At 38.4% G+C, this 26,976-nt stretch overlaps 1 protein-coding gene across 1 annotated transcript; it reads right to left on the minus strand.

Moving 5' to 3' along the window:
• LOC113112588 (zinc finger FYVE domain-containing protein 26-like) lies at positions 1-26,976 on the minus strand. The gene is made up of 41 exons (XM_026278289.1): positions 26,911-26,976; positions 26,145-26,425; positions 25,803-25,878; positions 25,608-25,688; positions 24,306-24,795; positions 22,605-22,729; positions 22,225-22,389; positions 21,371-21,459; positions 20,636-20,769; positions 20,377-20,568; positions 19,302-19,874; positions 18,667-18,837; positions 18,420-18,574; positions 17,904-18,147; positions 17,171-17,434; positions 16,988-17,098; positions 16,720-16,890; positions 15,499-15,732; positions 15,302-15,407; positions 14,381-15,216; positions 13,266-13,462; positions 12,894-12,998; positions 12,093-12,215; positions 11,697-11,870; positions 11,354-11,603; positions 11,138-11,230; positions 10,423-10,592; positions 10,127-10,260; positions 9,574-9,602; positions 9,290-9,426; positions 8,945-9,165; positions 6,721-6,868; positions 6,266-6,475; positions 5,947-6,162; positions 5,270-5,467; positions 5,004-5,194; positions 4,630-4,789; positions 3,135-3,194; positions 2,863-3,045; positions 2,021-2,071; positions 1-1,923 (listed from the first exon to the last, which is right to left on the minus strand). Exons 2-41 carry the CDS (start codon positions 26,333-26,335, stop codon positions 1,720-1,722), a joined length of 7,662 nt encoding a protein of 2,553 aa, XP_026134074.1. The 5' UTR covers positions 26,336-26,425; positions 26,911-26,976; the 3' UTR covers positions 1-1,719.

A 26,976-nucleotide genomic window follows, 5' to 3' on the forward strand; every position in this document is an offset into this window, starting at 1 on the left:
AGATATTTGTTTGTGACTTTAATTGAATGAACAGAAAGAAGTATATCCATTTCTTTGGTAACATCGCTGTAACAGTCTCGTTGATTTTAGTAAATGCATAGGCACTTTAAACAGACATAGGTCCTTAAAGGAATTGTCCACCCCCAAATTTGAATCCTGTCATCATTTACATATATATATATAATATGAGAGAGAGAGAGAGAGAGAGAGAATAAATGAACATTTTATTTTTTTGGGTGATATTCCTTTAATGTATCCCTGAAAAAAAGAGGGGAAACCACCTCCCTTTTTAAACTGTGTTTAACTTTACACAATAAAATGTATAAACATTCACACATTTTAAATTATGAAATACTACAGGAGGGTCAGAGACAGTTTAATCTGATTAACATCCTTTAAATATATACACACCCTCTCTCTCACACACACATTCATAAACAGTGCACATAATTTCAGGTCATAGGGTAATCTGTATTATAGACAAACACATCTGATACAGTATATTTAGAAAATTGCAACGTTATTCCCATAATCCCTTACTTTGTTAGTTTAGAGTTTTGCAATATATAATGCCTGTAAATCACACCTTCCCTTTTAACGATATGTTTTGTGGTCTAACCACATCTCTCACTGAGGACCAAACTAAACAGCTTTGGATTTTGCTTTGCTTTGGATTTTGAGGGTTGAAGTGACACTACATTTACAGTGGCACCATTGTAAACTTACCATGAACTCAAATAAGAATTAGTTTAACCCCTTAACTGTCACTCACATTTTTGAACATACACTTTATAGTGCACGATTATATTATATATTATAATTCATGAATGAAAACATTTTGTAAGATGATATTGATGTACCATTTACATGGTAATGCAATGTCTGATTTTAAAATGGGTTTTAAATTATACATTTTGAGATTAAGTTTTCAGTTGATATATAATTTCTGATGATTTCTAAAATGTGAAAGAGAAAAATGCAACAAAGAAGTCTTTTTTTTTTAAACAAAGGTCAAAACTCCTGTTTCGGTATAATGTAGATTGTTGAGGGTGCACTCTTAATTAATCTATTATTTTTCCTACATAATTTTTAACAAAAAAACATTGGTAAAATATATATATCTGGGAGTCTTAGACCTTTCCAACGATATATAGTTTATCAAGGTTAGATTAGATTTAATTGTAATATAGTGAAGTAAATGTAGGCGTCCCGTATATGGCATAGGGTGACAGTAAACTTAAAATTAATGGCAGACTCCAGATAACTTTACTGCCATATGACCTCGTTCCATCAGGATGAGATTAAGTTACAGTGATTATTCTTCGTGACAAAGATGTAAAGAAAAATCCCTTTTCCTAAAGTAAGAGAACAAACCCAGTCACACATTAAAGTGCACAGATGTGAATGTTGTCTTAATTGTAAAATATTGTCTCAGACCACAGGAAAGTTAACCTGAGAAGTTTTCTTTTTGGTGGAGACTGGTAGATTGAGAGGCCTTGTTCTCCTTTCATCAAACCCTCAGTGGATAAGGTTTTTGTTCTGGAATGGGAGTTGAACTTGTCCTAAACTGAGCTTGAATGTGAACAGGCGATGTTATAAAAGTGGCACAACGGTGACTCATTTCCTGGCACATTATTTCACTCTAGCCAATCAGAGCACAGCAGGATACTTCAGTGACCAATAGGAATTAGAGTTCACAAAAGGGCTTGGTAGTGGTTATCAGTTATTGCTCTGTCGCTGCTGTGTTGATTGTTCCTGATGCTCTGAGAGCCATTGGCAGCATATGTCATGCATGACAGAGTCACCTGAGCTCTCAGCGGCTCGCATCACATCCTGTACAAATGGAGCAGCCTTCACTAGCTCAAGCTTCACAGCCTGGAGATACGCTGCCCGCAGCTTACTGCACTGAAGATATGCCTTTATCTAGAGAGAGAGAGAAAAAGAGAAAGTGTGTGAATGAAGAAGAAAGAAAGTGTGTGAGGGGGAAAAATAAAATGACAGAGAAAGAGAGAAACCGCACTTTGTTTTCTGGACTCTTAGACTCCAGAATCAGGGCCTCTAGTTCTTTAGCCTAAACAAAAGAAAAGCAAATATTTCCATTTATTTGTGTATTTATTATATAACAATTATATAATAAATGTATAATCACTGGTCACTTTATTAGGTACACCTTGATAGTACCGGGCTGGACCCTCTTTTGCTTTCAGAACTGCCTTAATTCTTTTTGGCATAGATTGAACAAGGTGTTGGAAACATTCCTCAGAGATTAAAATCTGAATGTCGCAGCAGAATTTGAGACTCATCAGACCAGGCAACATTTATCCAATCTTCTACTGTTCAATTTTGGTGAGCCTGAGCCTGTGTGAATTGTAGCCTCCGTTTCCTGTTCTTAGCTGACAGGAGCAGCACCCAGTGTGGTCTTCTGTTCATTCTCCTCTGACATCAACAAGGCATTTTCATCCACACACCTGCTCACTGGATATTTTCTCTTTTTCAGACCATTCCTCTGTAAACCCTAGAGATGGTTGTGCATGGAAATCCCAGTAGATCAGCAGTTTTTAAAAAAATACTCAGACCAACCTGTCTGGCACAAACAACCATTCCATGTTCAAAGTCACTAAAAGCCCCTTTCTTCCCCATTCTGATGCTCGGTTTGAACTTCAAGTCATCTTCACCACATCTAGATGCCTAAATGCAGAGTTGCTGCCATGTGATTGGCTGATTAGCAATTTGTGTTACCAAGCAATTGAACAGGTGTACCTAATAAAGTGGCCGGTGAGTGTATCTTATTATATAAAATATATTTATTATACAAATGCAGCAATACAAATCAAGAAAGAGATACTAAGGTTGGGAACTCACATCGGCTGGACTCTTATCAGCCACTGAGACACAGCTGAGCACGATAGCATCACAGTCATGTTTAGAGGCCGTCCCAGACTCCCCTACACACTTCAGAAGCTGCCGCACAGACGAGTACTGATGCTGCCGGACAAGGCGCTGTCCGACCCGTGTGTACAACACCAGTGCCTCCAGCTGGAAGTCCTACATCACATAAAAGAAAACGAGAATCTGAGTCAAATGTGTATGAGACAAAAACTCATCCTGTAATGGTTGTGTTGTAACTGCTTTACCTGTATTACTCGATATGCAATGCCAAAACCTTCCTCAATGTTCTTGCCTCCCAGCATCACCTGTGCAAAGTGCAGCCAGAGGTTACAGTGTTTGTGAGATAAGTTTATAGCGGTTTCTTTTAGATATCATCTTTAGTCTCTGTTAGATTTATGTCACAATGCACTGAACCAGTTTGGGCTTTTGTTATACACATACCATTTAAAAGTTTGAGCTATTTTGTATTTAAATACAATTCATGCATTAAATTGATCAAAAGTGGCAGTAAAGACATGTATATTGTAATTTTAGAAGAAAAAAAAATCATGATTTCCACAAAAATATGTAGCAACTTTTTTCAACATTGATAATTCAAAGAAATTTTTCTTAAGCATCAGAAGACTGGAGTAATGGTTGCTGAAAATTTTGCCATCTCAGGAATAAATTACATTTTAAAATATTTTCAAAGAGACAGTCATTTTAAACTGTAATAATATTTCACGATTATTACAGTTTTTATTACTGTATTTTCAATCCAATAAACACAGTCTTAGTGAGCATGAGGGACTGCTTTCATAAAAGTCTCCATAAATCTACCCCAAACCTTTGAATGGTAGTGTAAATATTAGGCACAGACCAGATCTTGTTGAATGCATGTCAACACCAAAAACATTAGAATTTTTGACATCTGATTTGGGCCGCTATCAAATGTTTTAAATCCCATATATTTCTTAATATATCAGTACACTGAAAAAAAAAATCTCCATTAGGCCATGCAGTGTAAATGCAGCCTGAGTGTACAGCACTTCAAGCATAATGTGCACTTTGAACATTAGGAAATAGGATAATTTTCATGTATATAACACTGCTTCCATTTCATTATTCTGTTATATTCAGGTTAATGCTGTTAACCATATCTATACAGTATCTATTTTCCCACAATATGCATTATTCATGTGTAATTCAAAACAATCAGCTCATGCAATCAGCTCCAAATTAAATGTGTAAAATCCATTCAGGGAAATACTTACAGTTGGACACTTACAAATATAATATACACACATAACACAAACCAAAAAAGAGCAAAAATGAATTGGTTTATTGATTAATTTTGATAGCTTAGTTAAATATCTTTGATTTAGTTTTATTTAAATCATATTCAATACTATAAATGCAAGACTTAAATGCAACCTACAAAATGTACCATTTAGCATTGCTCTGCAAATTTTCACAGACAAAATCCGGACATTTCAATGGAAATCCATGCAACTGGAAATTCTGCGTAAATGATTACCTCACACGGGTTTCACAATGGGTTCCAGTTGGACATGCATATTTGGCACATTGTTGAGCAGAAAGACGTCTGCGTGAGCTGTGCTTCATACATCGCTAAACTATTGACAATGGACATTTTTGTCATCTAAATATTGCTAAAATTTCACTGATGCAGATATGGAAGGAAATGCAACAAATGGACTAGACTGCGTCTATACAGAAGAGCATGTTTTCCTAGCTCACCTTGCAGGCCACGTCCATCTTCATGGGGCTGTTTCCAAACAGAGTGGGTGGGACACTCTTCCCTGTGAAGGCAGGACCTACAGCTGTCTTGGATGGTGAGCTTGCACAGCGGTGTAAGAAGCGTGTCACTTCCAACTGCAGCTCAATTGTGTGTATGTGCCTGCAACATTTATTTTCCATTACCACACAAAAATAGCCCGAAGGCAAAATACTGAGGAACTTAATGGAAACTCTTACCAGTACTGACTAAATAATATATAAATTCAGTGTTTGTTATTATACATAATGCAAATAGTATCAAATTATATTAAGCGGTTTAATTTCTCCCTAATAAATATAATTCTAAAATCAATTTGATTAAAACCTTTTAATACCTGGAGACATCAGTGGAACTCATTTTCTTTCTGAAAGAGGAGCTGTGTGATTTCCTGCGGCTCTGTTGTTCCTGGAGGAAAGTTCTCAGGTGCTCTTTGGCTCGAATCAGCCAATGCTGCTGTTCTCCCAGCTGCAGGTGAGCACCATGAGAAAAGAAGCGGATACAGGTCATAGCGGCACGAATGTGATCCTACAAAGAGAAAGGAGAAGATTATAGAAGCATGCTATAAAGCAAGAGAGAAAGTGTATGTGTGTTTTTAAGTACCATCATGAACTGCTGGAGCTGGTACAGAGAGTGGTAGTGTCCCCTGCGCTGCAGTAACTGACAGGCTGAAAGAAGATAACGGCCCCAGCTCTCCAGCGTCGAGTCTAGAGCTTCTAAATGACCCTGCAAAGCCCCCAACCGCCCACTTTCAAGACAGGGCTGAAAGATGCCCTCCAGAAACACATCCTCTGAACACTCCTAAAAAACAGACGTACAGAGACAAAAAGACAGAGAGAGAGAGAGAATCTTTATATATTATATATTATCTTATTCTATATGCAAAAATTTAATTATTTATGTTATTGTATAATTAAGATCCGTTCAGCAATATTGTGAAATATTATTACAATTTCAAAGAACTGTTTTCTATTTCAATAGATTTTAAAATGCTATTTATTTCAGTGATGGCAAAAAAAAAAATCTGAATATTCATTAACCATTACTTTAGCCAATTTATTATCAATATTGAAAATGTGCTTCTTAATATCTTTGTGGAAACCGTGATATATTTATTTTTTCTGTATTTATTAACAGCTTTCATTTGAAATAGTGTCTTTACAATCACTTTTGATTAGATTAATGCGGCCTTGCTGAAAAAGTATTTCTTTCTTTCAAATGGTAGTGTAGTTCTAATAATAAATCTGTGAGGTATAAATTGCTCTGTAACTTTGCAAAACCTTTTTGTGTAAGTGGGTGAGTGCGTCTCTCAGGCAGTCGTGACGCAGGTAAAAGCTGATGAGGCTTAGGTGTGTGCCATAAGAGAGCAGGTAAAACAGACACTCCTGATAATAGCCACACTGCTGAACTCTGCTCTCTACTCCATCTAGAGGAGCAGAATCAGAGAGAGCCTCTTCCAGCTCACGCAAAGAGGCCAGGATGTCCTCATCCACAGTCTATATAAAAAAGGAACACAAAAACAGACAGTGAGTTTAGAAACACCCTTGTCAAGTCAAGGATCCCATAAAATCAAGTCTCTGGGTCTGGGTGTAGCATTACCGTGCTCCGAGTGGGTTTGACTGTGGACTCTAGGTGCTGAACGATCTCCTGCAGAAGTCTCACTCCATGGTTTAGCTGGTTCCGATCTACTGGTGCTTTCAGACAGCGGACAAATTTCTCTCTAGCCCTACTCAGATTTCCAGCCTTCAAAGACGCCATACCCCACGCCTGCCAAACGCTGTTCGGGTCTAGTCCACTTTTAGTTGACACCTGAGCATTAAAAACAAAAATTGATTATAAAAACACAGCTGAACCCAAAATCTAGTATTATTTTGATTGATCTAGTATTATTATTTATCTGCTATCTATTTAGAAACCACATTCACAGCATGAACATTCTGCCCAACATCTCCTTTTGAGTTCAACAGAAGCAAGAAAATCATAAATGCGAGTAAATTATGACATTCAGGTTATTTTTGACTGAACTACTTTAAATTTTGAGTAAATACTCTCACCTCCACAGCCAGCTGGTAGTATTCTGCCTCTAGCAGTTGGTTGCGCAGACGTGTCACTGCAGTCATTTCCTGAATATCGTCCAGAGACGGAATATATTTGTAGTTTGCACTGACTAGGATCTTCAACACATCCACCTTACTGATATAGCTAATACAAAAAATACATGTAAAATACAAAGATACACTATTTTTCAAAAGTTTGAGGTCAGTAAAAAAAAAAAAAAAAAAAAAAAGTGTACTTTTATTTAGAATGTATTAAACTGATCAAAAGTGACAGTAAACATTTATAATGTTAGAAAATTATTATTTTTTTAATTACAATTGCTTCCACAAAAATATTTAGCAACCAGCACAACTGAAGAACTCTTGAGTGCCAAATCAGCAAGTTGATTTCAGCAAGCAAAAATGATTTCTAAAGGATCATGTGACACTGAAGAGTAATGATACTGAAAATTCAGCTTTTAAAAGATATTGAAACGAAGTACACATTTTTTCAATTGTTATGCTCAAATGTCTCAAAATATTGTGAAATAGTATAAGAGACTCTTATCGGTTTTATTCTGGTCTTACTCTAAGAGTTCATGCTTTTGAAATAAAATACAAAAAAGATATCACAAATCCCATATCAAAAAAGTTGGGACACTGTACAAATTGTGAGTAAAAAAGGAATGGAATAATCTACAGATCGCATAAATTTATATTTTATTCACAATAGAATATAGAGAACATATCAAATGTTGAAAGTGAGACATTTTCAAATTGAATTTGAAATTTTGGATTTCATGAGAGCGACACCTTCCAAAAGTGTTGGGACAGTTAGCAATAAGAGGCCGGAAAAGTTAAAATGTTCATATAAGAAACAGCTGGAGGACCAATTTGCAACTTATTAGGTCAATTGGCAACATGATTGGGTATAAAAAGAGCCTCTCAGAGTGGCAGTGTCTCTCAGAAGTCAAGATGGGCAGAGGATTACCAAATCCTCCAATGCTGCGGCAATATATAGTGGAGCAATATCAGAAAGGAGTTTCTCAGAGAAAAATTGCAAGGAGTTTGAAGTTATCATCATCCACAGTGCAAAATATCATCCAAAGATTCAAAGAATCTGGAAAAATCTCTGTGCGTAAGAGTCAAGGCCGGAAAACCATACTGGATGCCTGTGATCTTCGGGTCCTGCATCACATACAGTAATGCTACTTGAAATCACAACATGGGCTCAGGAATATTTCCAGAAAACATTGTCGCTGAACACAATCCACCGTGCCATTCTCCGTTACCGGCTAAAACTCTATAGGTCAAAAAAGAAGCCATATCTAAACATGATCCAGAAGCGCAGGCATTTTCTCTGGGCCAAGGCTCATTTAAAATGGACTGTGGCAAAGTGGAAAACTGTTCTGTGGTCAGATGAATCAAAATTTGAAGTTCTTTTTGGAAAACTGGGATGCCACGTCATATGGACTAAAACGGACAAGGACAACCCAAAGTAATTATCAGTGCTCCGTTCAGAAGCCTGAATCTCTGATGGTATGGGGTTGCATTAGTGCGTGTGGCATGTGCAGCTTTCACATCTGGAAAGGCACCATCAATGCTGAAAGGAATATCCAAGTTCTTGAACAACATATGCTCCCATCCAGACGTCGTCTCTTTCAGGGAAGACCTTGCATTTTCCAACATGACAATGCCAGATCACATAATGCATCAATTACAACATCATGGCTGCGTAGAAGAAGGATCCGGGTACTGAAATGACCAGCCTGCAGTCCAGTTCTTTCACCCATAGAAAACATTTGGCACATCATAAAGAGGAAGATGCGACAAAGAAGACCTAAGAGAGTTGAGCAACTAGAAGCCTGTATTAGACAAGAATGGGACAACATTCCTATTCCTAAACTTGAGCAACTTGTCTCCTCAGTCCCCAGATGTTTGCAGACTATTATAAAAAGAAGAGGGGATGCCACACAGTGGTGAACATGGCCTTGTCCCAACTTTTTTGAAATGTGTTGATGCCATGAAATTTAAAATCAACTAATTTTTTCCTTAAAATTATACATTTTCTCAGTTTAAACATTTGATATGTCATCTAGGTTGTATTCTGAATAAAATATAAAAATTTTAAACTTCCACATCATTGCATTCTGTTTTTATTCACAATTTGTACGGTGTCCAAACTTTTTTGGAATCGGGTTTGTACATTAAGTTTGCACAAGTAAAGCTGTGTGTTTCTCACCTGTCACAGAGTGCCAGCTCATGGGTGCATCCTGCATTTACGAACATGAGTTTGGCACTGAATAGCAGCTGACGCATAACATCTGTCAACAGACGTGCATCCACCTCAGGATTGGTCAGTTTGCGGGAGAGTGAGCGGCAGTGGCCAATCAGCTGTTGACCGCAGGATGCGTGATCACTGTGTAGCGTCAGTATAGCGACACACAGTGATGCACTGGGTGCCTTTAACATACAGAGAGACAATTTGTAAGAAATATAAATGAGATCATATAAAAGAGATCTCATTTAAACCAATCACTGTCAAAACAAGCAATCCTTCAGCTCCATTGTGAGCAGAGAATCACACCTGTTCATAGTAGAATTCGCTCTTCAGCTGCTGGTTCTCTACCGGGTTTGGACTCAAGCGGTACTGTTTTTGTGGAACCTCAGGCAGACTGAGAACCCAGTTTAGGACTCCATCAGCAGATGCAGGACTGCCAACTCCTGAGAAATTTTTTTATTATAATATTGCAATAATAATCCGAGTAAAGGCACCAAAATTTTATCAAAACAAAGAGATTTGTAAATCTCAAAGATGAGAATGAAAAATATCTTGTGTGTGTGACATGAACCAAAAAGAGGCAATTTTACCTTCCCCCTGATCGAACTTCTCATCTGAGCTGCAATAAACATAACATAAGAGATCAAGGAACATAAAAAACCTAGATTAAGGTGAGAAGCTTCACAATTTAGCTGTGTTACAATTAGGAATCATATACGGTATATAAAATCCAGATGCTGTTCTGTCTTCTCAATGGTTCTGGTTCCTTAACAGTTCTTTAATACGTTGTTTCTAAAACAAATACACTAAGTTCAGGGCCATTAAGATTTTTTATGTTTTTAAAAGTATCCTATGTTCACCCAGACTGCCTTAATTTGATCACTAATACAATAAAAACTGTAATATTGGGAAATATTATTACATTTTAAAATGACTGTTTTATGGTTTAATACATTTTAAAATGTAATTTATTTTTGTCATGGCAAAGCTACATTTTCAGAAGTCATTACATCTTCAGTCTCGCGATCCTTCAGAAATTATTCTAATATGATGATTTGCTGCTCATTAATGGCACAAAAACCCTATGACCACTTCTGCACTTATGAAGTGTGATTTAAAAATGTGTGTATGCATGTGTCTTACTCTGGGTGGAAGAAGTTGTAGCACTGGTCACAGACTCTGACAGGCTCTTCAGAGCCCTCTGCAACCATCTTCATGCTGGAGCAGGAATGACACACCAGTCTGCCGCAGCGCCTGCAATGGTGCCGTCTGTTAAACTGGCATAGGAAAAGGGTTATGTTAAGACTCTCAAATTCTTACAGAGAGGCCAAATAAAAAAATAAAAAAAAGAGCAGAAAATCACAGGAGGAGCACATCCTCTCACACATCACATAAGCTTATTCACAGCCCATCTCACTCATACACTCTGCTTCTCTCACCATGGTGAATCTCTCCCTCTGGCAGACCATACAGATGTGCTGTTTGTGGTCTGGGATCCAGTCCTTGCGATCAGGGGTTTTCTCCGGAGGGGTGAAAGGTGTGGCCAGCTGCCGGATCTTCTTCACACTATGGTGTCTCTCACTGGAAGGGGTGTGCTTGGGTGTGCTGCCTAAAGAAAATTGCAAACATGACTTAAAAACACGGTAACGGGAAAAAGATAGCACTGAATCATACAGTTGCTGACTTTGCAAATGGTTACAGAAAAAATGGGCATCATACACTAATTGACTGAGGATCACACACACTTTCAACAGACTTTCAAGTCATTTCATACACACATTCTTGCAAAAACACGTTCCTCGCTGTAACAGACACATGACAAACAAAAATATGTTCTTCTATAACAGGCAAAAAAAAAATCTAATGTCATCTGACTGAAAATAATAATAGTCTGAAGCTAAAAAGTCTATTATCTGTGATCCTCGGTTGTCTATTGTATGATTATGATGACCGTTTTTTTCTCTAAAAGTTGGCAAGTCTGTCACACCTACTGTTTTAAAAGTTGTTCCAATTTTTGAAATTCATGCAGTGTTTTCCATTATATTAGCAGTAATTAAAAACTTGCCTTTTTTATCTTCTGGCTGCTGGTGCATGCTAATTAGGATGTGCATAAGAAAGCAGAGGTTAGGTCAGAGGAAGAGGTGTGGCTTATACCTGCATATGGAGGAGGGGTGTGGCTTGGAGAAGAGGGGCAACTCTCCTGGGCTGGACACTGCAGAAATGCATCCTGCAGACTAATGACAGAGTCTGAGACAGAGAAAGATGGGAGAAAAATAGATTAGTGGAAAAAAAGAACTGAAATATAATGGCCTCACACCTAATAACATTGACAGGAATGTTGAAAAGGATTGATCCACTGCTCCAACTCACCAGAACGTGACAATGATCTTGGTGCATAAGGAAAATCAAGAGCCTTCTGGGCATACTCCGCCAGTAGGGTGTCAATGTGTTGGTGGGTGATACCGGCGTCCTGAGCCGGCAGAAGGCTCTGTAGAGTGCTGATTGCAATAGTGGCCCAGTCTACCTTCAGATTCATCAGCAGCTGCTCCAGCATGAGAAGTGGATCAGACAGCAGGGAGAAATAGTCCTGACGAGATGCTTCGGGTAGAGTCAGTAGAACCTGCCACAGTCACACACACCACGCTATTCTGTCACGAGCATTTCTTGTTGCAGCTGAATCAGTGTGTTATTTGGTTAAATCAAACACTGTTACCTTGGAGCCAAGGTGAAGGGCATTGATGTGGCGCCTTCGTGCTGGGGTCATCTGACTCTGGAAGTGAAGGGTGAGGTAGTCTGACAGGAAGTGGCAAGCAGCTAATCCAGGTCTTCGATCCAAGGCTCTCTCACTAACCTCCAAACCCACAGAATCAGAGAGAGCCTCCAAGAGCTTCATTCAGAGAGACATGGAGTAAAGTCATTTTTTATAGTGCTCTTCACAGACCCTTTTTGTTTAGCATAAGAGTTACAAAGCAAATCACTAAGCTAGTGTATATCCTTTCACATGCATAGTATGGAAGGCCCAATTTACATTCAGGTCATTGACAGCATAACACTAGATACTGACTATACAATAGAAGCCAACAGAAATAATGAAAACACAAATACACACCTGGAAAGCATCTTCTTTGTGATTCTGTTCAAGAAGGTATAGCAGGTGTTCGGTCTGCAGCTGCATTCGAGAGTGATCAGAGACTGGATACATCTGCACCCACTGGGTACACAACTCAAACTCCTGAAAACACAAATTTATCAATCATTATATAGGCCCTTTTCACTAAAATGGAAAATTTGCTTTAAAAAAAAAAAAAAATGTAAAACACTTTGTAAACATTCACTCTGATGATGTCGAATTTCTTGTTTAATACTCTAGAAAACATTTTGGTCTGCTGTGAACAGATGCAGATATTGAGTAGTGTCGCTAAATCGAGGCCATACAACAGGTTTTAGAAATCTCTTAGCTCTCTCGATTTCACACAGAATGGTTTAATGTTACCTGAATTCCCTCTCATAATGTCTAATCTCCAGATAATGTTTATTTTAGGAAGCACTATGCTCTAATATGAACAGACACTAATTTACAGTAGGGTCACAGAATCTGACAAGGTAGCATTAGAGGTTATGCTCATGCTACAGAAAGCATTTTGGTCAGATGTGAACAGCTGCAGAAACACAGGTGTGTGAATAGGCTAATGGTCCACACATATTACAGGCACAGTCATGTCAAACAAAAATAATTCAGACACAACTTCACTCACAAATAATACAGCATCAATACATCCAGTTAATTTATTCAGTCGTCATCGTAGGAGATGCCCATGGTTTTGCTACAGTTTACAGTAGGTTTTACACAAAACTCACTTCTCCTCATAATCCAGTGATTTTTGTTTTTCAGATGTTTCTATAGACTCACCCTGGCCTTCAACATTAGACTGAACACAGATTCAGGATTCTTTGTAGACTCCTCCCTCAACTCCTGCCAAATCTCCCATGACAATGCTGGCTGCAAACTCAGCATCTATGAATATGGACGTTACAGGTTATGTCTTTACAAACCTGGCACTGACTGCAATCCAAAGACAAAACAGTAATTTTATCCTGTTAATACTTCCTGGCATGTTTATGCATGTTAAAGTGTCTTATAAAGATGTTATTTAAATTATGGGAACACAGTAATACAGTTAAAAATACAAGCGCATTGGAAAACCGAGAATTCCTTTTGCAACAAGAGTTCAGTCTAACACCGAAACAGTAAATCAAGAGAGCATTGTTGTGTCAGACTGACCCGCTGGTACATGTCCAGCTCGTGTTTCTTCTGCTGAAGCTGCTCTCGGATTGGATCCTGGGTGTTCTGGTCACTGAGACAGAATTGCAGCAGCTCCAAACACTGTTGTAAAGGCCAGCGGTCCAAACTCTGCAGAACCACACGTCCACGCAGCTCCCAGTCCCTTACACGAAACAACTGCTCCGCACTGCTGCATTCTTTACAAAGAGACATAAACAAGACATCTGTTAAACTTCCTTATTTATGGTCTTGTAAAGGACTGTCTGAACTCTTTAATTATGATTATTTACTGGAAAAATACCTCTAGAAATGTATTTATTTATTTTGCAACTTCAACCAATTTTTCAATTCACTAAATCAATTGATTTAGATTAATTCTCTTTCTGAACAATTCTTATCATTCTTAACATTAAATACAAAAGATGATGTAAATAACACAATGATAACAATATAACCCCAGTTTTAAATTGGCCAGTGCCTAAATTATACATCGGTTTCCAGTTTACCATAAAAATATTCATCACTGTATCAAGCTTGAGAAGTTTCCATTGTTTCCCAGTCAAAAACACTTCATATTAGCTACACATTAAACGTTGGCATGAAAGGGAAATTCATTCTATCTATTTTCTAAATACATATTACAGATCTTACTGTGAACAATTCATATGTTTGTTATTCTCGTTGTTTTTTGAACCTCATAATATTTAATAAAATTTTATAACTGGATCCTCCTTTAAAAATGTCAGACTTCAAATTTTCTAACTATGCATGAATAATTTAGTCTGCTTAATCCCTGTTGCTCAAAGTGCCACACCCATATTATTTACATCCAAAGAACAACTGATGCATAATCGCATTTCCACCCTATATTTTTTATTTTTCAATAACCCATTCCATTTGGATGCATGTCACAGTACATAGAAGAATAATAATGTCATTTGAAAAAGTTATGTTGCCACTCCCATTTCACTGTATCTTTTCAAGACAGTGAATAAACTGAAAACTAAATGTCTGCAGAGGAACAAAACCCAGAAGAGAATAGAATAGAAGATATTTTTTCACTTTTGATGGCAAAAGAGACACTGCAGACACCATGTCACCCAGGTAAATCTTACCTTGCAGTGCAGTGCATGCCAGTAGTTTGTCCCGGAGTGCCTCCTCCTGACTGCAGGGTTGTACATACAGCTCTAGGAGGTCTAAGGCTCTGTTCAAATCACCCATATTTAGTGCTTGCTGGAAAGCCTCAGCAGCCATTTCTTGTCCAACATTGCCTTGCATGCCAGAAAACAACATTCCCACCACAGGCTTCCCACAGAGAGCCATCCCAAGACCCTCATCTGCTTCCAATGAGACCCCTAGAACTGGCTCAGCCATGGTCCGAAGGTACATTCTCAGGATAGGGAAGCTTTTAAGTAGGGCTTCCCCTTCCTTTAAGATCTGGTCTCCATCCAAAACCACCTCTTTACGCCCAGATCCGCGCAAATATTCTGACCAGCCAGAGGATGTTACCCGGGTCACGCCACCCCGACTGGCACTGAGGCAAGCCAGTGAGGCGACGAGGGGTGAACGGGACTTCAGGAAAGACAGCGCAGATGGAGTGAGGAGAAAACAAGAAGGAGGGCATGAAGATGGTGAGGGCGGAGAGGCGGAGAGGTTGGAGGATGTAGCAGACATATCCTCCACAGAGACCTCAGACTCAGAACTGGGGTCAGAGGTTTTGGCAGGGTCAGAGAGGTCAAGGGCAGGGGCGCACTCCTGAGCGTACTGCTGGAGAATTAAGGCAATGCTGGCTGGGCAGAACGCCCCACTACTGAGCCCTGCAATCCTTGGCTGCTCCTGAGAAAAGCTCACAGTCCTAGAATCCCACAGGGGTAGAGTTTCACAGCAGCGCTGAACTACAACCTGTTGCACACTCAAACGCAGCCGCTCTTGCTGCAGGAGAGACAGAACCCTGCAAATAGAGACAGATATGACTGATTATAAATATTTGATCATTGTAAATTGCAGCACTTTAAGACAGACAGACACTTATTCACCTATCTGGTGCCACTTGTCTGTCAAACAGCAGAAGAGAAAGAAGCTGGGTAGGCGACTGAAGTAACAGTAAAAGAGGATTTCCGAGTTTCACTTCCAGGGATTGATCTAAAATCAGATCACTAATGTCATTCTCAGAGCTCTTGATACTTTATAGACATGTCTTTTCAAGTCTGTTGACTGGAATCTTTAGTCTTACCCTCTGACGATAGACTGCGCACTAGTACTGAAGCCAACACATTGACATAATCAAGGAAGTTGCGTATGTAATCTGGCCTGCCAGGGGTGCTGTCAGGCTGAAATGGGCAGAGCTGGTCCACATACTGTAGAAGTTGTTTCATAGCAGTCCGCACCGGGTGGGAATCGAGTTCAGACTGCTTAAGACCAGCCTGTTCTGCCAGTGCTGTCAGAAGAGTGCTCCCCACCAGACCATCTATTGCAGGGGAACAAAAGTAGCCAAATTTAATAACAAATTATCTTTTAAAGGGGTCAGGCTACAGCAAATGGAAGAGCTTCAGAATAAGAACAGTGTTTGATGTAATATGACATGTTATTGCATCAAGAATTAAAAAAGCACCCCTCGAGAGGACATCCAGTCCATTTACTGAATATAAGCTGCAAAAACATCTAATATCTTAATTAATTTTAATTATGATTCCTACATTTTACCAGTTTTGACTATCAATATTTTTTAAATTCATAATTTCAACTTTTTGTAATGATTATGAATTTTTATGTTGTAATGATGACTCATAACAAATCAACTTAATTTCAACTTTTATGACATAATTTCTACAATTTATTTACAATTTTGTCTTTTTTTGTCTGTCTGTCTCTCTCCTTTTTCTTTTTTTGGTAATAATTGGTAAGAAAAAAAAAATAATTCCTAAAAATTTCATAATTTCAAAATTTTGTGTCATAATTGTTTTCGAAATGGGCTTCCATTAAAATCAGCCAATTAGAATCAATAAAAAAAAAGAAATATATATATATATATATATATATATATATATATATATATATATATATATATATATATATATATATATATATATATATATATATATATATATATATATATATATATATATATATATATATATATATATATATATATATATATATATATATATATATATATATATATATTTGGTTTTAAAACCACAATTTGTAAGTAAATAAAAAATGTATGACCCCTGACCCCTTTTAATGTCTGCAGACTACAGGCCACAGAAAATAAAAAGCAATGAAGTAATTTACTTATTACCAACATTTTAGACAACAATAAATTATATAAGGTGCTTAACAGAGTGAGCACTAATTTGAACAATTCTAAAAAAAAAAAAACACAAAGAGGCATAAAGTTTTGTAGTGTGCTGAAATGATCACACAGATAATGCCAGGCTCACTTTGCTAATACCTGAGGTGTTGGTGGCAGAGGTCAGGGTTTGAAGCGTGACCTCTAGGCGCTGATTCAGGTTCAGCCAGGAGGTGATACTCTCCTCTGTTAATGTTGAATTACAAGACAGCAGCACTTCCTGGGCACTACAGCCAAAGGGACTGTAGACATAATTTTCCTCTCCATTACAGTCTAGAGTAGAGAGATGTTAAAATAAATAGGTTATGTAAGGTAAAACTAAATTATCAGTGTGCGTGCAAGTGTGTGGAAATCTTCAAACTAGTTTTACTTGTCCCTTTGATGGCGGAGGTTCTATTAAGGACCTTGCTGATTTGTTGCAGTACTGACGGGAAGCCTCTAATACCGTTGGCATGAGGAACCTTTGAATCTACTAGTACACCTGCGGTAGACAAAATAAGTCAGAACTCAGCAATAAAGATGGCCCAAATAAAAATGCTTCATGCAAACTCACCTCTGGCCTCCAGAAAACTGCTGAGTCTTCTTTCGGCAGTCTCGAGCAGCTGCCTTGAAGTTTTCCACAGTTGGCACTGACAGCAGGAGAGGTCAAAGGCTGCCATAGCTGAAGGGCTCAACTCTTCCAGCAGGGGTCGCACGAGGTCTAGGGAGTCTACAGAGCACTGGGAGAGCCAGTAATTGTCTTCTAGACAGGGTATCGGACTGCTCAAGCTACTGAGTAAATGTTCAGCCACATCAGAGATAGAATAAAAGGCCATGCCTGAGGACAGAAAGACAACAAGTAGGTCTATAGATATCACCAATTCACAAAAACATGACCCACTTTATTATTTTATCCAATATTTGTCTCTTACTAATTTTAGGGTGCGGATTCAGTGCCTGATTTTCAATAGTCCATCACACCTTCTCACAAAATATGATATTTTATAGCATTTTTGCCACAAAGTATTGGATCGAAATACTAAAATCCAGGGTTATTATAGTTAACAAAAACTGAAGAAGAAAAAAATTATGTAATAAAATAAACATTAACTGAAATAATTCTTATTTTGTGAATAAAAATATAATAATAAACTGAATGTGATTTCTTTTTTTTACCGTATCATCCTCAAATTAGTTTATAATAGGCTTTTGTGTTTTTTGCTAATCAACCATTTTTTTCAAGCTGCTGGTCTGTGTAGTAATCCAAGTCTATGGCCTGTCCTCTTTAAATGTGTTTTGTGCAATACCTGCGGCTGCTGCACTCTCAATGCTTTGGAGTGTTATTCTGCTGCTGCCCATTCTGGTACTGCCTGCTGCTGGAGCAACACCCGCTGTGCCCAGACCCTCAGAAGACGAGGATGATGAAGAAAGTGACTGGCTCTCTATCTTCTGCTCCACCTGAGCCAGCTTGGTCAGGACATCACAGTACCGATTCATAAAGACCAGTTCACCTGCACACTCAGAGTTCTCCAAGCCATACATCACAATCACCTAATAAACACACATAACACAAACACATGCCATTAAAAAGAAGCCTAAATGCATGGATCTGATCCAACAATGACTAATGAGGTCCAACACAGAATAAATCGGTGAAAAAAATGCCTTGCTAGATTCCTTGCTAATGACTTGTTTATATGTTGTCTGTACTGTCTGTAATAATTGATGGGGCAGCACTATGTCACTAATCAGTAACCCCATCATCACTGGAATGACATCACATCTCTGCTGTATTCAGTAAGAAAAAAAACATCCTATTTAACCTGCTGGGCTTCTATGTAGTTGCCTCTTCGTATGCAGGCGATGAGGAGAGACTCAGGTGGGGAAAGCATTGCAGGAATCAGCCAGCTGTGCGGCCCACTACATGGACACACTTCACTCCCTGACGTGAACACAGCCCCAACACACGCCCCGCCATCTGAAAGACAGCACAAGCAATTATCAATGTTAGCATTTAGCCAGAATGTTGGAAGGAATTTTTAGTAGGAGTGTGTTTTTGAGTGAACTGACCTGAGGTGCTGGTGCTGACCTCCCCATTCTGTCGTTCGGATGAGGCATGATGTTCAGAGTCATGCCGATGGTTTCTTCTCTTTTTACGAACACCTGAACTGCTGTCGTCGCTGCCCTGGTGTTTCAGAGGCTGTGCCGGACTGGGGAGAGGAGATGGGAGGTACAAGACATCTAGAAACACAAACACACACAAACACTAATACATACATTTGCTGTTCAAAAGTTTGGGGTCATTAAGATTTTATATTTTTGATGCTCAGAAAGTCTGCGTTCATTTGATCAGAAATACTGTAAAATATGGTTGTTATTTCAATTGTTATTATTAGTCTTCAGTGTCACATGATCCTTCAGAAATAATTTTAATATGCTGATTGGGTGCTCAAGAAACATTTCTTATTATTTTTTAATAATTGTAATTTTAATTTAGGATTCTTTGATTAACAAAGATCCAAAGAACTGAGATTATTTGTAATGTTTTGTAACATTCTAAATATCCTTCCTGTAAACTGATCAATTTAAATGTATCCTTGCTTAATAAAAAAAAAAAAAAAACTCACCCCAAATTTTTAAACTGTAGTATATGTATTAAACCCTTGCAACATGAATATATCAAAATACCACATCACATTTCTCACCATTCCCATTGCCATAGTTACTAGTAACAATCTGCAATCTCCATTGGGCTTCTGCAGTGTATTTAGACAATCTTTTTGACCGGGCACTGAACGTTTCTGCAGTAACAGAACATCCCAGACTCTCTGCCAACTCCACATCGGCTGCAAGTGCCCTGCCATCCTCCTGCCCATCCCCACAGATGCCCTCCAAGCCCTCCCTCACCAGTCGCAGAATCCCCTCCATTACACTCAAGTCCACCAGAAACCCTCGACACCCTGAGGTCAGATGGCCCAGCTCAGGGTTTATCTGATCAGACTCTCTACTTTGGATGTCTTCCTTCAATTCCTCCATTTTTCCACCTTCCTTTTCTGCTCTTAAGATGCTCTCAGAAGGACTGTTCAGTTTTCTTTTCTCTGTGTCTGGTTGGGTTTCTGTGCCAGTGCTGATCTGATCTGATTGAGGGCTGAAGTTAGTATCACAAAGGAAGAGGAGAGAGAAAATGTTCTCCAAGAGCTCCAAACGGAATAATCCCGGAACAGCTTCCAGGTACAGGTGACATTCTGAGAGGTAGTGCTGGAATAGATCAGAGCATCCTGGGAAGAATACAGAATGGAAGAAAAAAACTATGTCATCATATTTACTTGAAATGTGACAAACATATTTACAGGAAAAAGTTCAGTTGGTACTTTGGTACCATGATGCTATAGTTATGTTTAGCAAATTATCAAAACCATAAAAAAAAAAAAACAGAAAGCCATGGCACATTTTTGTTACCATATTAAAAAAATAAAATGTTATAAAAATAAAAATAAAAAACAATTAATACACAACCAGTAAAAAGCTTGTGAACACATATTTAATCTTTGTATTCACAATCACTATTTTCCACATTTTATAATAATGAAATCTTCAAAACTATGAAATAGGAATATTAAATCATGATACTTTTGTTACCTAAATGTGACAATTAAATGAAGATATCATGTTAAATTTACTCAAAAAGCTTTTAATTGGTTTTTAATCAAGATTTCTTGATACAATGATGGGAGGAGACTTTTTTTTCCTAGTAGAAAAAAAACAGCAGCAGTCTGTCACCTTTAGTTGGCTCCTCCCCCTGACCCGCCTCTGTCTGCTGCTGATGCAGTGGCTCACAATCCAGGCAGCCGGTGTGCATGTGTGCATTCACACAGATGGAGTAGAGGGCATACTTCATGGCACAGAAGCCTCGAAACAGATTGATGTTCCGCTGGACAGAGCTGCTGGGTGAGTCCACTGATGAAGGCTCTCCTACAAACAAAGATTTAAAGTTACTGCAGATCTGTGTGAATTCAAATGACCCCCCTGTGTCTAATACCTGTTCTCTGTAGCAGTTCCAGAACTCGGTGCTCCTCATATTTGGCGAGGGGTGTCAGGGAGTGCAGCACATACAGGGCAGAGTGATGGTCCAGCATGTGTAAGTGACTCAGCAAGGCATCATGGGATATCCCTCTATACAAGTATGCATACCAGTACATAAATAAATATATGCACTACTGTTCAAAAGTTTGGGAATAGTAAATAAAAAAAATAAAAAATAAAAACTTAATTTCAGCAAGGATGCATTACACTGATCAAAAGTGACAGTAGAGACATTTATAATGGTACAAAATGAAAAATATAATATAATATAAAAAGAGTTCACATTTTCCAAAAAAATAATAAACCGCACAATTATTTTGAATGATTCAATGATTTCTGAAGGATCACACAACACGAAAACTGGAGTAATGGCTGCTGGAAATTCAGCTATGCCAGGAAAAAATGATATTAAAACAGAAAAAAAAAAAAAAAACATTTGAATAATATTTCATAATATTGCTTTTATACTGTATTATTAAACAAATGCAGCCTTGGAGAACACAATACTTTATTAAAAACTTTGAAATGGTAGTGTAGATGAACAAATAGCTATTAATCCATAAACGGAGATAATTTACATCATTTCCAACTTTTTGAAATACAGAAGTGTGGTTAAAGCAACAATTTCGCAAAAAATAAATTAAATAAAAGGACGAAAAAAAGAAAGAGTACAAACAGTGTTTTAACTCACGGGTTGTTTTGGTCGCACCATTCCAGCACACCAAGTTGAGAAGACAGCGTGCAAGCTAACACACTCAACACTGAATCATTTATCTTGGGCTACAGAGACACACACACGCACAGAGAGAGTGAGAGAGAGAGAGAGAGAGAGAGAATTAACATACACTAATGTGGAATTATTCATCATATCAAACATAAATAAAGAGAGAGTCTATAAATCTGATTATCTCCTGCCCACTTCTACTGTGCTTTCAAATGGAGACACAATATCAATTGCTTTTCTTCTGAATGTCATCTATTATATCTAATAGACTCAAAATAATTAAGGTGTATAGCTCATGAGTGCTGCATAAAAAAAACATGGCACATTTTTAGAAAGGCTCAAGTCATGATCACAGCTTAACTGGAGGGGATTTTTGATGTAAAATGTTTTCATGTTGCCCTTAAAAATTAGGCTGTTCACACTGAGCGTTAACGGTTCTGAGCCATGTGCGGCCCCGATCAAACAACACAAAACTTTCTTGTTACATAAGGTTTATGATATGAAACAGGAGTTTTTCAGGAACTTAATGTCGTTAAAAGCTATTATTTAAAATTACAATAATGTCTTACTCTAACTGAAATTGCCATTTACAGACCGTCCGTCCATAGTGATGTTTGGACAACATTATGTTTACAAGGTACTGGGTTGCTACAATGAGTGCTTTTTTTGGTGTTTATTGTATCGCTGGTGACAGGCCAACATTTCTGTACAACTATTTGAAATGCAAAAAATGTCATCTGTTTAAGTGGCTCATTCTTGACCAGAATAAGCTGCAGAGAGGATGAGACTTTGTACTGATAGTCAAATGTCTGACTACTGACCTGTTGGTGATGTAGGACTCTAAGAAGGGTCTTGGCAGAATCCAGGCTTTGACAATGCATCCAGCTCAACAACAACAAGAGGCGGGACAAAGGCTGAAATTCAGCCTGCAATAGTGTTTCTAGTTTGCCAAACTCCTCCCTCTTTATGAGATCTAATCCAGTGAGCTGCAAACAACACGGATGGATCACTGCAAATATGAAACTAGAGGAAACTTTGTGTTGCTTTCATCTATACACTTTTAAATGTTGTTTTTAAATGAATGAAACTTGATTAACTTAAAAGTCTCACTGACTGACTTAAGTGCTTAAGACACAGACAAACTGGACCTAACTTGATCATTTATTTCAAGACCTCCATTTGGCTGATTTTGTACACCTACCAAGACCTGTTCCAGAAAGTGCTTTCCCGTACTCAAACACTCAAAGTATATGGCTTTCCACACCAAACGCTTGTCAACATGACAGCACAAGCCAAGCATGACCCTTTCCAGATCAGGCAAGTCAACTAGAAGGAAATAGAGTTTTTGAAATGCATCAACAAACAGTGATGTCTGGAACAAAAAAACAAAACAAAAAAAGATCACATGCAAATAGTGTGACAACTGAACATGTTTTGAAAGGGAACTCTGACCACATGAGCAGAAGTGTAAATAGTCAAAGTAAAGGAGGTGGCACTAACACCAGTAACAATCTCCTTCACTTCCTTAAAACACAGACACACACATTTAAAGCAATAACACTGTTTATAGTGGCTCAGATCTGCCTTTTAAGACTGCAAATTACAGTTGACCTACAGTTGATCTAGTTTTAGTTTCCAATTACAATACAATTAAAGGTCCCATTTTTCGCGCTTTTTTGAAGCTTTGATTGTGTTTACAGTGTGCAATATAACATGTGTTTATGTTTCGCGTGCCGTGTAAAAAAAAACACTGTATTTTCACACAATTCACTTATCTGTATACCGCTGTTTTCACGGTCACAAAAACGGGCTGATGACTTCCTGGTTCTATAAAGTCCCTCCTTCAGAATTTCTATAACGACTTCTGATTGGGCACCAGCTTAGAGCATGCTGACCTCCTGGTAACGCGATTGGGCTAGAACGCACGTGCTGGAGATGTACTTATAATCACAGGAGCGTTTTTACTGACGAGATGCGCATGAACATTGCATTGGTTTTTTTGCATAGCCCTAAACAGTGTTGCCCTTTGTGTAGTAAGTTACAGAAACTGTTAAACACACCAACTTAAATAATAAAGTACACTTACCGGTTGTGGTCCATAAACAACGCCTTCTCCAGACAAAGAGGAAACTGCTCCATCTTTCAAGAATAAGCTTTTTGCAAATCCGGCATTAAACTGATTGAGATTGAGGAAGTTGTCCTCAGCAAGCTGTCCTCAGCAAAATGTGCTGCACATAGTTTTACATGTGCTTTATAATTTTCCGGAACTGAGTTAAACATAAATTGTAACCATTAATCTCCAAGTACAGCGTCCCTGGGAAGCCCAAACAAAGATGATTGGACTCCGAGATGAAAATATCAGTTTCAACGACATGTCGAACACAAACGCAGCTCTTCCTCTTCTCTGGAGCGCAACAAGACCACGCCCCCTGTTTTAGTGACGTCATTACTGCAGGAACTAGGGGGCTGTAGTCAAAACTGGTCGTTTTTTTGTAGGCAAATTCTGTTAAATAAAATATATCGCTTGGCATTGAACTTTGAGCTTTAGAATTTTACAGATATTATTTATACTCTAACAACAACATTACACACTAACTAAAGTTTAAAAAATGGGATCACGAAGAAGGGGACCTTTAAGACATTTATAAATGTCACAAAAAAACATTCAAAAATAAATGCTGTTCTTCTGAACCTTCCATTTGTCAAAGAATCCTGAAAAAAGCAACGTGATTTCACACTGATAATTAACAGAACAGATAATTCTATTAGTAGCGTTTCATCGTCAGTATTTGGCTAGAAGATAAAAAAAAAGATCTTAGAAAAAAAAACACATATTAATGGAAACAAAATGTGATTCTGCACCTGGTTGTCTGTATGACCACAGTAAACTTAACGGACTTACCCTGTGTGTGTGGAGCTTCTCTCAGCAGTTTCTCTTTGAGTAGCCTGAGTGCTGTGGAGCTGTACGCCATCAACAGAGCTTGACCCTGTGGCCTCAGCAGACATCCCAGAATCCTCTCCTCCGTCACAAGCCCTTCTCTAGCTGACCACAAACCCATCCACAGGGTCTCAAGCTGTGCTTCTGACCTCCCCGGCCCCCACGGTGCTAAGGCCAGTGCTGAGCACACCTCCTCAACCCATTCCTCATTCCTCTCTTCCACAGGTATGTTCACTCGCTCGGTGAGGTGCTGGATGAAGACATCATGTATGGTGTGGTCTCTGGAATGGTCTGCATGCTGAAGGAAGCTGATGAGAGAGTGGCAGAGCCGCGGCTGCTGGCGGGTTAAAAGTGAACGGAGGCAGGATAGAACAGCAGTACTCAGTGGAGCGGTGGAATCACCTGCAATCTTTCCCTTTACTTCCTCAGAGTACAGGAAGGCTTCATGCAGCTCCTAAGGAAGATATAAAGTAAAGTAGATGAAAAAAATAAAGATTCTGGAAGCTAAAGACAGGATGAAACACAAATTGCAATCAAGGATTCTTCCTTATTGTGACGTATACCTAAGGGAAACAACTTCTCAAATGAAAAAAAAAAAAAAATCAAATAAGTGGGCATTTCTGTTTGACTTTTAGCGAGTGTATAAATCTTTCAGGATATACACATCATGTCTATAGTTGCTGTCAAAGAGATTACGTAAATCTTGGTAAAAGTTATAATTGAGAGCTCCACAAATCATATAAACAATTTTACATTTAGGTGCAGTTACATTTACCATTGTTTACCAAAATAATTTCAATAGGATTCCATATATTTCCAAAATATTTCGCAACTGTTTTAAGTTGGTTGCACAAATTTGCCACACTGACCAACAGAAAATGTATCTGTCGGTGTGGAAGTGACCCTTACACTACTGACCATAGACAACATACCTTTTTTGCCTGCAAAATTCTGCTGGAAATTTGCTAATGTGATCGCACAGTGTTTGTTGTGGTATTTGCAATTGGTACATGGGATATAAGCAGTTTATTGGCTTCTGGAAAAAAAGTTACTATTTGTCAGAATCAGGACGGGGGGCTTGCAAAAGATTTTTTATTATTATTATACTACATGTCTTTCTCAACTGTGAGAGTAGAACCTTATCAGAGTACAACGCAAAGGAAATGATCAGCGCTTTGTCAACAAAAAGCCATAAAGTTGTTACAACAGTGTCTTGCTACTCTACATGCATTTGGAGTCAACATACAGTAGTTTTATTAGTCATACCTCAAGTACAGATGGTGACACATCTCCAAGTTCCTCTAGAAGTAACATAAACTCCAGTTCTCTCTTCACAGACCCGTTCACCTGCAGAGAAGGTAACCATAATCTTCTGCATCAAGAAAAAGAGGCACTGATACCAGGGATGAGTGCTTCCCGCTTAAAGCATATATTAGAAATTATATCCAGTGGAAAACACACCTTTATTTTAGTCTGCTTTTCCAGAACTCGAAGCCAATACCAGGCCAGTCTGTGAGGGCTGCCCACTGTTTCCCATCTAGGTTTAAATAAAAGCAAAACAGATGCCTTTCTTAAAATATCACAACTTTAGCCTCTTGAACCCTCTCCATAATGAAATGTTAAGCACCTCTTATAAACATTTTACCATGGTAACCATAATTTCCTCCAAAATTACTACTGTAACGAGTCGACCGTCCACAGAAAGAAGAAAAAGTTGATTTATTTATAGTTCTCAACATTAGTTCATGTCGTTTATGACTTGAATTATAACTCCTGTCGTTTCTGCCTGTCAGGGCCACTCACCTGAGCGGGTATGGGTGTGTAACGATGGCTTTAACGATGTCGTGCGGGCTGTGGCCATCATCTCCCCGCGCATCGCTCAGCTGACCCACGCAGGCTGCCGCGAGCTCCCACTCACCGCTCCTCAAACACCGCCTGAAGAAGCTGAAGAGCTCGCGTCTGGAGCTCTCTTCTTCACGACCAAACGGATGCATGATAAATAGTCTGCTTTGATTCAGCCGTCTGTTGTGTTGAGCTCAACAGAAATATTGCTGGCTTGAGATGTGTTAGTGAATATTCCACATCTTTGAGAGAGAGGTTATAGGAGATAGAAAACGAAACAAAAAAATTATGAGCCATATGAGGCAATATTTTGTAGGCATATCTGAGAGTGAGATCAAATAAAATTCAGAATTTATGCACACATATTCAATTAATGATCAGAAGAGCATTTATAATAAGGTATAGTCAAAAATGCGAAGCCAACTAAAATGTACATACTTCAAGTGAGCAAAACCAGTTAATAGTGTTAAAACTATTCTAAAGCATAAAATGCCACAGAATCGATGTCAGCGATTTTCGGATTTAGGCTGTAAACGACTGTCAAAAAGTGTTTACATTGCGATAATGTGTGATTTCAACTTTGCTCTTAAAAGTAAAAAATCAAAACAACAGATACTGACCACCTAAAATAGGATGGAGGAGTGCAAACTGACTACACTATCAAAATTCTGTACAACATTTTACGCTGATGCACAAGAATATATAATTAATATAAATTAGCACTTACAATTCGGGATTGGCTCTGTCAGATGCGCTTGCCATCAACTGTGTGGACATGAGAGGCGGGTCACGT

This window comes from Carassius auratus, chromosome 13 (assembly GCF_003368295.1).
Source record: "Carassius auratus strain Wakin chromosome 13, ASM336829v1, whole genome shotgun sequence".
Classification (NCBI taxonomy): Eukaryota; Metazoa; Chordata; class Actinopteri; order Cypriniformes; family Cyprinidae; genus Carassius; species Carassius auratus.